At 52.9% G+C, this 13,323-nt stretch overlaps 1 protein-coding gene across 1 annotated transcript; it reads right to left on the minus strand.

Annotated features, from left to right (window-relative positions):
* Positions 1 to 3,825: 3,825 nt before the first annotated feature.
* rai1 (retinoic acid induced 1) lies at positions 3,826 to 11,386 on the minus strand. The gene is made up of 4 exons (XM_076266638.1): positions 6,826 to 11,386; positions 5,531 to 6,753; positions 5,039 to 5,132; positions 3,826 to 3,902 (listed from the first exon to the last, which is right to left on the minus strand). The coding sequence occupies exons 1-4, from the start codon at positions 11,384 to 11,386 to the stop codon at positions 3,826 to 3,828; spliced, it is 5,955 nt and encodes a 1,984-aa protein (XP_076122753.1).
* Positions 11,387 to 13,323: the final 1,937 nt, after the last annotated feature.

Raw genomic sequence — 13,323 nt, forward strand, 5'->3', positions numbered from 1 at the left:
ACAGTCTCATATAAGGTTTTACTAAGTAACTAAAACTAACCATAGGCAACAAGTCATAGGTCATTTACCCTAAATGAGACTCTAAATAGACATGTTAATTAATTGTTTTTAATAACATTTTATAGGCAATAACATATTCATTTTATAGAAAATAAACATCTCTAAGAAATACTATACACAATTATAATAGTACATCACATCTTACATTTAAACAGTCAAATACTTATATACACCATGAACCATAATTAAGAATCTTAAGAACAGTGGCACAGGGTATGTGATGGCCACACCTGCATCCCTTGGTAACCCTCCTGAAGGAGTTTACCTGTCAAGGTGCTGTGGGACTTAGTGTGGCGGCGGCGCGGCGGGGGGGGGGGGCATTTTCCATTATATTACAGTTATAATCTCATACAGACATCTGTGATGAAACATGACTCAAAGCGTCTGGACTCCACATTCACGCATGTGAACAGCCTCAAGATCTGACCGTACGGAGAGGATAAACAGTGCGGTAGAAATCAAATGAGACGAAAAGAAGCAGTCACTTTGGGCCCGTGGTGCACCAGGTTTTGAGGTTGGGACTAATTAGTGCTCCCACTCCCGAGGTGGATGAGTCGAGCAGGTTTTTTTTTTTTTTGCACACACAAAGCTGGACAGAACCCAAGATAGGCAACGATGCTAAAAATGATCTTGTGTTTTTGTAAAACACACATCAAAATACTTCTTGGAAGAGCATTATATTAAAATAAGATTTTTTAATCATTATTTCATATCATCGGAATATTTAGACCCGCAAAGCACACCATGTACATTTTTTTGTCTTTTTAATTTTTTTTTAACACTTAACATTTAAATCCATCCAGTGGGTGCACGATGCATGACAGCACTTTTTTTTTCACCACACTGACGTGACAGTAGCACAGTCTGTGAGCTGTGATTGGATGAAAGCAGAGTCTGTGGGCTGTGATTGGACAACAGCAGTTTGTGAGCTCCGATTGGACGCCAGCCGGGGCAACGGGCCAAGGCTCCATCTCCAGGTGTCCCACACAGATAGCATCCATTCCAAGAAAGAAAAGAAAGAAAGAAAGAAAAGCTGGATGGCACATTCATGATTTTTTTTCTTCTTCTTTCAAACAGTCCCTTTCCCTTCTCTCCTCTCCCCTTGTTTGAAGCGAAGGCTTTCTCGAACTTTCCTTTATGGAGAGCTGACTGTGCTCCCGTGGTTAAAGGAAACCAGGAGTAACGTATCCGTGGGAAGATGAAGGTAGGAGGGGGGTCAGGGGTCGGGGGTCAGTATTGCTACAGCAGTACCTTTCTTGTGCTCGGGCGGACGCCAGTGGCCACCCCACCCCACCCCCCCAGCCTGCGAGCTCTGGCGTGGGGCTGGGCAGATGTTGCCGTGGGCTGATGGAAGTCCGACCAGGTGGTGTTCATCTGGCTGCAGGTGAAAGGGGCATCTCTCCCTCTCACTGCACAAAGAGACAGCACACAGTGAGAGATGATGCACAAAAGACACAGGAACAGTGAATCAGAAATTGGGCTTGTTATTATGCTAGGTCTATGCTTATGGTCTGTGTGTGTGTGTGTGTCTGTGTGTGTGTGTGTGTGTGTGTTTGTCAGTGGACTCTGTAATGGCGGTGTGGTCAGTGCTCAGTCCAGAGAGCTGTAGTGAGTGGGAGGAGGATACAGCTGGCCAGCCAAGCATCTCTACTGACACACACAGCAGGCTCAGCCATTAATTGCATCTGTGTGATGTGCAGTGTGGGTCTTTTTTCTTCTCTCTCTCCCTCTCGCCATCTCTCTCTCTCTGTTTTTCCCCTGGCTGCCTCTCTCGATCTTGCTATCTCTGTCTCTCCCTTCTCTCATCCCTCTGTACTGTCTTTCTGTTCTTCTCCCTGGCTGCTTCTCTCTCTCCTCCCTCTTCACTCTTGGATTTCAGTTTTTCTCTCTCATTCTCTCTCTCCCTCTCTCTCTCATTCTCTCTCTCTCTCTCTCTCCCTCCCCCTCTCTCTCTCTCCCCCTGTCTTATGCTTTGCCAGGACTGCTGTGATGCTTTGGCAAGAGTTGGTTCCCAGCGACCATCACCCTGATGCAATGCACAACCCCTTCATTTCCTTCATTTTTTTTTTGTTCCTACGCATTCATGGTGGGAGGTGGAATGGAAGGAAGCAAGGAAGCACAAACACAGAGAGAAAGAAAGAAAGAAAGAAAGAAACAGAGAGAGAGAGAGAGAGAAAGCATCCAAGCATCCTCTCGTTCAACCCCTCTTCCTGCTCAAGTCTCAGCTCCTCTCCCAGCAGCACCTCTAAGATCCAGTTTGTGGAGAGAGGAAAAACCTGGTGGTTTGGCAATTACTCTTTCCCTCTTTTCTCATCTCATGCTCCCTTCCCACGTGAATAGATGTGTATATGTATGCACGCGCACGCACACATGCACACACACACACACAAACTCACACACACACACACACACACACACACACACACACACACACACACAAAGAGACATGTGATGGCTGTGCCAGATACACAGAGCGGGATGAAATTTCCTCCGAGACCTGGACGGGGGTGGTATCCCCGTGCTCCCCCTTTCATTAAGGTGGCAAATTGGCATCTCACAGACCCACAGCCTTTAGATCCTCAGCTGGATGTGCTGCTGCTGCCTCAGCCTCTGTTCCCCTTCCTCCCTATCGCTCATGTGTGGGAGTGTGTGTGTGGGGGGGGGTGGAGTCGCAGGACTGAGGGGTGGGGGTGGGGTGGGTGGGGGTAGCAGGCAGATAAGGGTGGGGTATTTTGATCAGGAGCCAAGTCCCCCCCCCCCCCCCATCTCCCATCTCTGTCAGTTAGTGTGCTGGAGTACTGCTGCTGCTGCTGCTGCTTTAATGTGCCTGTGCTGTTTCTGTGTGCTGTTCTCTGCTGAATGTCAACTCCCATATATCCCCACTGACCTTCCCCAGGCTGCAGTGCACACAAGCGTCCAGCAGAGGGCGCTGGTAGCAGAGCACAGGCAGAGCCATATGGCTCTGAGCACAGGTCCTACATGACTCATTAGGTAGCCCTTTCAGTGCAGGTTACTTGATAACTGACGTCAGCTCGCTGACCTGATCACAGTGCTGTTAGCTTATGTACCGAAGTAAATATAAACATTATATACATGTCCAGATTGTAACTTCTGGAATATGGTGCTGTGTTTTCATATTTGAATGGCTGGGGGTGGAAGTCAAAGAGAAATAAAATGTGTGTGAGCTCCTTCCACTGTGTGTGTGTGCTGGTGTATGTGTATGTGTATATCTATGTATATGCCTTTCTCTCTGTATGTGGTATGTGTGTGTGTGTGTGTATTAATGGAATAAGTTTGAGGGCTTCTGGATCAGCCTCAGCCCATCCACCCACACATCCGCAGGCAGGTGCAGGCAGCTTGCCCAATCAGCACACGCAGCCAGCAGCAACAGCACCACTCTCCTCTACACGCCGCCCGCCATTTAGTTATTGGACAGAGACAAAGAGGGATGGAGATAAAGGAAAAGAGAGAGAGAGAGAGAGAGAGAGAGAGAGAGAATGGAGGGAGGTAGAGCACTGTGACTGAATGGAGGGGTGTGTAATTAGTGCCCGCTGTGCTGACAGGACTGTGAGTGAGGAACTCGCCAGTCAATAAAAGCCTGATGAAGGAGTGGCTGTTACCGGGGGAGATAGGGGACGCATGGCGACTGCACAATGCTGCTCAGCTAAGACGCAGCCTGTTTGGCCATAATAGCTCTGAAAGGCTTGTGTGTGTGTGTGTGCGCGCGAGGGGGGTGAGGCAGAAAGACACATACAGACCATCAACTCATTTTTTTTGTCTCTGTTTGCTTACCTCATGTTTTGGACACCTCACTGAAAAGTCGCCGTCCTCAAACAAGCAACCTGTGTAGATAAAACATTAGCACAAGGACAGAACCGTGGTGTGAGAGACTACAACAGCCGTGACTCATACACATTAGATTCTGTTAAAAAAAGTAGGTCCTCTGAGTTTTCTGCAGATAGACAGGTAGACCATCGGTCAGTAGGATGGAGACAGATAGGACAGGTAGGAAAACAATCATGTGGACAGACACAGAGAGAGTGTGTGAATTAGGATGGGGGCTGGACACACAAAAACACACAGGCTAAAGGCCTATTCACACCAAGAACGATAACGATAATGATAACTATAACCATAACGTTAACGATAAAAGCGTTCACACTGAACAACGATAAACAAAGTCTCTCCTTGTGTTAATGAATGTGACGGTTAAAATTCAATGGGTTCTGATTGGCTATTAGCTTTTTATTGTTCTAAAAATCGCTCTGAAAGTGATCCCCAACGATATCGTTCTTCATGTCGTTATCGTTATAGTTTATGTGTGAACGTCATCATTCATATTAACGAGAACGATATTTATTTATAGCTATCGGTATCGTTGTCGTTCTTGGTGTGAATGGGCCCTAATGTGTGCCATGCAGGAGAGAGCCTGTGCATTAAACTCACACACATTTTATTTCTCTTTGTCACACATACACACATACATACATATTCTCTCTCTCTCTCTCTCTCTCTCTCTCTCTCTCTCTCTCTCTCACACACACACACACACACACACACACTTACACACACTTACACACACACTCACACACACACATTTTATTTCTCTTTGTCACACATACATACATACATACATACATACATATTCTCTCTCTCTCTCTCTCTCTCTCTCTCTCTCACACACACACACACACACACACACACACACACACACACATGCATACACACACACACACACACACACATGCATACACACACACACACACACAAACACTCACCAGTGATTCCCCAGACAATGCTAAATGGAGTGATGGAGCCAGAGGAGCTGGCAGTCAATAATGCACACATGCGCTGCTGCTCTCCACACCCACCCCTCCACCCCTCCATCCCTCCACCCCTCCATCCCTCCGCTCCTCCACCCCTGTCCCCACCCTTCGGGTTTGCGGGGGGAGCAGGGGGACCCTGGAGAAGCCCTTACCCGACTCTTTGGCGCAGACATAGTGGTATTTGTGAGAGCATCCCTCACAGCTGCAGCTGACTGACGCTCCCTCGCTCTGGCACTTAGCGCATTTCTGTAATGAGGCAAAGAGAGAGAGAGAGGGAGAGAGAGAGGGAGGGAGAGACAGGGTGAGAGGAAGAGAGGGAGAAAGAGAGAGGGGGAAGAGAAAGAGAGAGAGAGAGACTGAAACACTGAAGCATTTTCTGTGCGCCTGTGATGTTATCATCACCACCACCATGAATGAATGAATGCACCAAAAATGCTTGAAAAAGCCGAGTTCCTTATGAAGTGGTCTTCATTGAAAGTGTTACCAGGACAAGGTCATGCATGGACATGTCATTAAGGTGTGAGAAGTATGCATAAAGTGCAGATAGACTACTATGTGTGCTCTGTTGAATTCACAGCAGACTACACATTTACATTTAATTGCACGGCACGGCACAAACTTTGACATTCATATTTCATGCTTACTGTTTGAGCAGCTGATTGAACAGCCTCCTTCAGCCCATACAGTCTTCCTGCCACGAGCACGACTCCACTGGTCCACACAACACAAGCCTCGTGGGCCCAGTGCTCCCTCTCCTCCGCCTTCCGCTGCGCTTTCCCCAGTGCTGTGTCTAGGCCCTCCTCACCACTAGGGGGAGCCGTCTCTGCGGTCCGCCTCCGAAGGCTCAAGCACTGCTGCAGTTTTTTGAGCCCCAGACGGAAATTGGTGCGAGGGTGTGAGCTCTCCCGGCTTGGCCTCCTGGGCTTTCTGTGATGGCCGGGATGTTCTTCGCTCGTTCCCGCTTGGCTGGGCTCTGATGTTTTCTCGCTCTCCTGAACTGTGGGCGGTTGAGTGCTTCTGAACTGCGCTCTCTCTCTGTTCTCCCAGAACTCCTCTCTGTACCCCCAGGACACTGTCTTTTGCGGTATGTTGTTTGGGAGGTAATAAGGCCCACACAGGTCCCCCAAGTCTCTGTAATTCGAAGGCATTCCACACAGGCAACACTTTAGACACCTGTCAGCTAGGGTTTTATTAACCAGAGGTCCCAGGAGCATCAAGGAGGATGTGGGTATCGCCTTGGCAACAGCAGCTGCCGGGGGTTTGGTGTCTGCAGCAATCTTTTCCCTCGCCTTTATTCGCTGTGCGTCATCTGGCCTGTTCACAATGGCACAGGCCGCGGCGAGGTCCACCGAGCTCTCGATGCGCACATAGGGAATGAAAGAGCATTTGATTTCTGGTTTCAGTGGGGTGGTCGTTGAGACAACGTTGAATCTGGTCTCTTGCTTTGTCTGTTTCACTTTAGGGGCACTCTGTTTTCTACACCTTGTCTTAGGCTTGGGCACTGTCTCTGTAGCCTTTGCGGCAGATTTTGCAGGAGGCTTTGACGGAGGAGGCTTTGCGGCAGGCGTACTAAGTTCTGCCTTCTTTTTAGGGCCCGGTTTTCTACCCCTCTTGGCAGGTACGCTGTTTGGTTCGCCGGACGCCTTTGCCTCTTTCTTCTTCAGCGATGGCTTCCTCCCCCTGCGGGGCTTGGGAGGCTCGACGGCTGCCTCGGGTGGCGGCTCCGTGGGAGGCTGATCACTGCTTGTCACCAGCACTGGAGCCGCGGTGGGCGTCAGAGCCGAAGGTGCGGGGAGCTCCTGCGGTTCTGTCAGCGGTTCTACGTGCAACTGCGTTTCTATCTCAGATTCCTTCAGCGATACGGCCTGTGGTTCCATAACTGGCTCTGCCAACGGTTCTAGCATTGGTTCTATTACAGTGACGCCCTCAGGAGGAGGATGGCCTTTTCTCCTCTTCCGTCGCTGCTTCAGGTGCATCTCGTGGTTGTTCTTGATGGCCCTCTGTTTGGCCAGCCGCGGCGTGGTGATGATGAGCGTTCCGGCGTCCAAGGCCCCCTCTGGCTCCACTTTGCTCTCCACAGTGGCCCATTTTCGTCTTTTCTTCCTGGGTGTTTGGCCATCAGCTGCGGGCTCCTGGGTCTCCTCTCTCGGCTGCTGGACAGCCGTGCTGCTCTCCTCTGGCAGCTCCTCTTTCTGCTCAGGCACCGGTTGGACGGCCTTGGAGGCCGGGTCCTCCGGCAAAGCCTCTGGCAGGAGGTTAAAGGGCTGCTTTTTGGACGCAGGGGTGGATGTTATTTTCTGGACCATGGCTTCGTATTTGAGGCCTCTGCCCTTCCGCGGGGGCAGATACTTTGTTTTAGTCGGGCACTGAGGAGGTGCGCTAGGCACCTCGCTGACATCGGGGACGGCTGGGGCTTCGTCTTTGGTCACAGGGCTGCTGATCACGGCTATTTTCGGGTGTGGCCCTCGCTTCTTTTTGGGGCCTCTGACCCCCACCCCTGTCTTGTTTGACGGTGGCGGTGTTGGGTCATGCTGCTCTTGGGCGGGCACTGGAGACTGTGATGATGGCAACGGCTCTGCCACCTCAGCCTTGTCTGCCTTCACGCCCCGCTTTCTCTTTGCCGCCTCTGGAGACTGCAAGGTGGATTGTCTTTTGACGGGGGCTGCAATTTTCTCCTGTTGCTTGCTCGGCTCAGCCAGGCAAATCTCCTTGTGGGGAGTCGTAGGCGGGATTGAGTCTGAAGCTTCGCTCACCTGCTCGAGAGGTGCTTTTTGCTTTTTCATTTCTCTGACTTTCTTTGGAGGAACAATGAGAGTTTCTTTCTCCTTCACTGGCTCTTTTTCTGTCTTCTCAGGTGTCTGTTTACGAGACCTAAGCACCATTGCCTTTTGGTCTTTGAGACTCGTTGACTTCATTTCTGTTGCGGTCTCTAAAGTGATTGGGTCGGGGTTTTCTTCTTGTGTGCCAAGCCCACTAACAGCCCTCTTGGCTCTGGCTTGGTCTATTGAGGCTTGGATTTCTTCCACTTGTTTCAACAGTTTGAGTTTGGAGGCCAGCCCTCGGGGGCGGCCTACCTGGCCCTTTGTGGCTGACCCTCCCCCAGGTTTGGGGCCTGGCTTCTTTTTTAAAGGGGGGCTGACGGGAGTGACTGCAGGCTTGGGCGTTCCCTGTGCACTGAAAGAACGAGTGCACATGCGGGATGGCAAGCTCTCGGCCAAATGCTTTGATGTCTGACTGCCGATGTCCTCGTGGGACACTGCCATGTGGTCAGACAAAAGGGCACTTTTACTGGAGGGAATGCTGGGCTTCTGGGCCGGGGTGGGTGCCCCCTCACCCTCCACACTCAGCTGCCTCCTGATGCCGATGTTGGCGTGCATCAACCTCCGTCTGCCACGGCCGGGCTTTCGGCCGAAGGCCCGCGGGTTCGCCGACGGGGCCATGGGCTCTGGCTTGGCCGACGGGGTCACGGCGCTGGGGCAGCTGATCCCGGGCTCCATGTCCTCGTCACCTTTCTGCGGGGATGGGGGCGTGTTGGCCCACGACGGCGCTGAGTGCAGGATCGATTTACCCGGCAGTTGCGGCGAGTCGGGCTCCAGCACCTTGGCATCGCTGTGATCGATGTGGTCCCTGGTCTGGGCCAGAGGTGTTGCTTTCTCCCCCAGAGCTGCGAAGGCCGGCTGAGAGGTGTGACATTGAGGCGCGATGTCGCAAACAGCCGGCCTCCTCTCGCCATTTTGAGGGGGCGCGTCTGGTATCGCCGCCACTGCCTCCTCGGCCTCCATGCGGCTGATTGCAGTCTGACATTCCTGCTGCTCATCCCTGATGCTGTAGTTCACCAGTGGCTCCTGTGGTCTCCCGGTGTTATTGACGACCTCGTCAGAGGGCGACTGGCTCCTCTGCTCCTCCCTCACTTCGGTGGTCTGACAGGCAAGGACAGATGGCTGCCCCTCCAGAGTCACTTCCTTCCTCCCCTCAGCAGTTAAAAGCGTCGCCTCATTCTGCTTGCTGCAGGGGGAGAGATGTAGAGTCTCTGAATTCTCCTCTCGGCTTGGCAAATATTGATCCTCTGCAAGGTCACCTCTCGAGATAGATGGCAGTGCTTTTGGATGGGTTTCTGCAGTCGGGGACGGCTCTGACTTGAACGTCTCCGATTTCATTTCAGACTCTAGATTTCCCTGGTGGCTCTCACCCAGTAATCCACAACTTCTCTTCGAGGCTGAGTCGCTGTCGTCTGGGTCGCTCTTGTTGTGAACTTCCTGATAGAGGCTCCCCTCGGACTCGTAAGCGTCGCTCTGGCCCGAGGTGTCTGTGCACATCTTGGGGAAGAGGGACGGAGACTTCTCATCCTCTGACCACCGCTCTTGCTTCTCCCCGGCCTCAATCACCTCCCCTTTAAACTTCTGCTCACTGCTCAGCTTGTTCTTCATCTGCTCCTCTTCATCGGCGGTCTTCTCCATCCAGGCACACTCCTCAAAGTTCTCTTTCAGGGAGCCGTCCACCCGCTTGATGTCAGGTGGGGAGTGGGTCTCCTGCTTCATCGGGCTCTGCGTCGGGATGCTAATGGGAGATCTCTCGCCGGTCATGTGCTGCAGTGAGCTGTTGTGATGGTCTCCCTCCATGGGTGTGATACTTTGGAGTCTTGGGCCCAGGTGGGGATTGCTCTCTGTGGTCTGCATGCTTGAGAACGAATTCACCGACCGGCTCTCGAGCAAGGTCATAGAGCAAGACGACACTGCATTTAAAGGCATGTGTGGGTTACTCGGGCCATGCAGTGGACCCCTGCTCTGGCTGCAGTAATAGTAGCTCCTGTCCAGCTGCTCCTCTGTGCTGCCAGAGTAGGCTCCCTCGTGAAGCTCGGCCGTTAGGGACTTGGGGGTGCCGTAGGGGTCAGACATGTGAGTGCCATGCTGCTGGCCATCGGGACAGGAGTCGTCCAAGCCTCTCATCTGTCCCCTGTACTCCTCTCCCTTCTTAGGGGTCCCCCGCTTGCCACCCTTCTTGTTGGCCATGAGGGCCTCGGATAGCAGGAGCTGCTGGACGTTGTTGGAGATGCTCTCCACCTGCGAGGTGAGGGCGTTGAGGCTCCACAGGCTGGGGTTGGACAGCAGCTTCTCAGAGAAGCGTTCTTTCATGGTGCCGCCGCTGTAGCTCTGCGTTTGGTGGTTGACTGCAGGGGACGCGTGCGTGTGGGGGGGCATGAGCATACCCTGGTCCTGCAGAGCGCCCGAGGAGGAGGAAGAGGAGGATGAGGAAGAGGATGCGGCGGCAGCAGCAACAGAGGCTGCCGCGGGGTTGATGGGGGTCGGCGGCTGGCTGTACTGGAACGACGCCTCGGGATTGGGCATGAGCGGCGACGGAGTGGAGCTGTAGGACGGGGAGCGCCCCACAGAGCGCGCTGGCGAGTGGCTGGAGCTTGGGCTGCAGTTCTGGTAGTACTGCTGCTCCGGAGAGCGAACGGGGATGTCGGGCATGCAGTAGCCCTGTTGGGAGCCCTGGCCATGCTGGTAGTGCTGGAACTTGGACATGCTCTCCTGGGAGCCAGCCATGCCCTGCAGAGTCACAGGCTGCTGCTGCTGCTGCTGCTGCTGCTCAAAGCCACTGCGGGAGGGTGGGGGCGGTGGTGGTGGCGGCTGGTAACTGTAGCTGTTCTGCGGTCGGTAGCTGCTGGGCTTCAGGCCACTGTGGTTGCCCAGCTGGCGGCTGTACTGCGGGCCGGGCGGCATGCTGTAGCCCTTGTAAGCGTGCGGCATGGGGGCGCACTTGTCCATGTAGGGGGAGGTGGAGGAGGAGGGCGGGTGTGGCGGGAGCTGGGAGTGCTGCGGGGGGAAGTGCAGGTGGCTCTGCGGGTACATCAGAGGGGACTGGGCCGAGCTCTGCTGGTGGGGGCTGGTGTAGACCGGAGCGGACGCCTGACCGGGCAGGTCCCAGAGGCTCTGGGATTTACCCAGCATGCCCTGCTCCAGGTACTGGGAGGCTCCTCCGCCGCTGCCGCCCCCTCCGCCTCCTCCTCCTCCTCCCGGCTCCAGACGGCCCACCATGTCCTGCTCATAAGAGCCCAGCTGGGGGGCTGTGTCCTCCCACTTCTGCTGCTGCAGGTGGCCCTCGCTCAGGTACTGGGTCGAGTAGCCCCCTGGCCCACCCATGTGGTTGCCATACCCCGCCTGGAGGTGCTGGCTGCTGGACACTTTGCCCTCGTGGTAGGAGGGCTTTTTCGCTGGAGCCGGAGCAGCGGTGCTGCTGTTGCTGCCAGCCCCAATGTACGTCGGGTAACCCTGCTGCCCATAACAGTCTTTTGTTGAGGGTGGTCTGGATGGTGGCATGCCAGTGGACGAGAGGGGGTGCGTCTCGTATGCCTGTCGGCTCTGTCCCAGGTGGTGGTGGTGGTGGTGGGGGTTGTGGTGGGGGGGTCTGTAGCTCTCCAGGTGTGAGAACTCATGGGAGTCCTGCTGGTAGCAGTGCTGGTTGCCATGGAAACCGCTCCGCTCTCTGAAGGACTGCATGACTCCAGCTAGAGGCTGAGAGAGGGTGAGAGGGAGAGAGAGAGGGAGAGGGAGGGAGAACAAACAACAACAATAAAGAGAGAGTGAGCATTTTAGAACTATGACTCACAGATTGTTGATACACCCCCCTTGTTTTTATGGTCCACACAGTCTTGTTTTGTTTATTTCAGTTTTAGCCATCTTTTAATTAATGTAGAACAGATACATGAAATTTACCTGCAATTCTACTATTTACCATCAACAACAAAATAACACAATAGAGTAGCATTTCTAACATAACTGATGTAACATCCACATCCAAATAATTTGGTCTGAAAACCCTCCAGCCCCTCAAGGGTACCACACACAAACCCAAACATCAAAAGTATAAAGCTGCGATCGCAGCCCAAAACGTCTTGCAATTGGTTGTTGAGGCACAATGTATTTTCAGCAAAAAGGTTTTGGTTGTATAATCCCTCCCATGTGTATACAGAGAGAAGCTGAAATGTGTGTGAGAGACATGCGATGTTGTGAGGTCTGGTGTCAGGGAAGGGTTTGATCAGTGGGCTCCAGGTCTCTGCAGCAGTGTGTGGGGGTGTACTCGGCAGTGCATGTGCATATGAATGTATAGGCAGAGAGACAAATTTGTGCATTGAGTGTGTGTGTGTGTGTGTGTGTGTGTGTGTGTGTGTGTGTGTGTGTGTGTGTTTGTGTGTTTGCGTGTGTGTTTGTGTGTGTGTGTGTGTGTGTGTGTGTGTGTTTGTGTGTGTGTATGTGTGTATGTGTGTATACTTGTGTGTGTGTATGTGTGTATGTGTGTGTGTGTGTGTGTGTGTGTGTGTGTGTGTGTGTGTGTGTGTGTGTGTGTGTGTGTGTTTGTGTGTGTGTATGTGTGTATACTTGTGTGTGTGTATGTGTGTGTGTGTGTGTGTGTTTGTGTGTGTGTATGTGTGTATGTGTGTGTGTGTGTGTGTGTGAATGTGTGTGTGTGTGTGTGTGTGTTTGTGTGTGTGTATGTGTGTATGTGTGTATGTGTGTATACTTGTGTGTGTGTATGTGTGTGTGTTTGTGTGTGTTTGTGTGTGTGTATGTGTGTATGTGTGTATGTGTGTATACTCGTGTGTGTGTGCTTGTATTCCCAGGCTCTATAAAAGGCGAGTGCGTCACCTGTGCGGCGGTGCTCTGGGGCTTGTTCTATCTCTGTGCTTCAGTGCAGGCTCAGGCTGTCAGGGGAGTGCAGCCTCACTGGTCCCATCACATAGCAGCATTTCTCATGTTTCTCGTTTGCACACTCTCTCTTTCTCTCCCTCTATCTCCATCCCTCCCTCTCCTTCTCTCTCACGCCCATGTTCTCTTCCATCTGTCTCTCCACCTTTGTTGCTCTCCTTACTAACACACCCTCTCTCTCTCTCCCTCTCTCTCTCTCTCTCCCTCTCTTTCTCTCTCTCTCCCTCTCTCTCCTCCTCCTCTCTGGGCCTAGAGCATGGTTGCACTCCTCAAACAGAAGCTCTGCGCCTCCCACGAGGATTCTCCTTTTCGGTTTGCTGCTACTTGCATGCCTGCATGCCGCTGTTCTTGTTTACACAATGACCCAAATAAGCCCACAGGAGGATTCGCTAAAGGAGGCTTCACAGCTTGGACAGGCCAGCGAGGAGCGCAGGGGGGTGGGGGTGGGGTGAACGTGGGTGAGGAGGGCTGGTGATCAGAAGCCGCAGCATAAGTGACCCAGTAGAGTCATGGTTACGGGTTAGGTTTCATGGTTAGGGTCATGGTTTAGGGGCAGCCGTGGCCCACTGGTTAGCACTCTGGACTTGTAACCGGAGGGTTGCCGGTTTGAGCCCCGACCAGTGGGCCGCGGCTGAAGTGCCCTTGAGCTAGGCATCTAACCCCTCACTGCTCCCCGAGCACCGCCATTGTAGCAGGCAGCTCACTGCGCCGGGATTAGTGTGTGCTTCACC

Source organism: Alosa pseudoharengus, unplaced genomic scaffold (genome assembly GCF_046254945.1).
Source record: "Alosa pseudoharengus isolate Yale_2024_CS ecotype anadromous, Long Island Sound unplaced genomic scaffold, YU_APseudo_1.1 YU_APseudo_1.1_scf_4, whole genome shotgun sequence".
Classification (NCBI taxonomy): Eukaryota; Metazoa; Chordata; class Actinopteri; order Clupeiformes; family Clupeidae; genus Alosa; species Alosa pseudoharengus.

Excerpts from the sequence above, each read along its gene's own strand:
- rai1 (XM_076266638.1), bottom strand. The coding sequence starts at position 11,386 with ATGCAGTCCTTCAGAGAGCGGAGCGGTTTCCATGGCAACCAGCACTGC. Across the intron at positions 5,133-5,530 it reads TTCAATCAGCTGCTCAAACA|AAATGCGCTAAGTGCCAGAG; the intron begins GTAAGCATGAAA and ends GCCTCATTACAG. Across the intron at positions 3,903-5,038 it reads TGTCTGCGCCAAAGAGTCGG|GTTGCTTGTTTGAGGACGGC; the intron begins GTAAGGGCTTCT and ends TTATCTACACAG.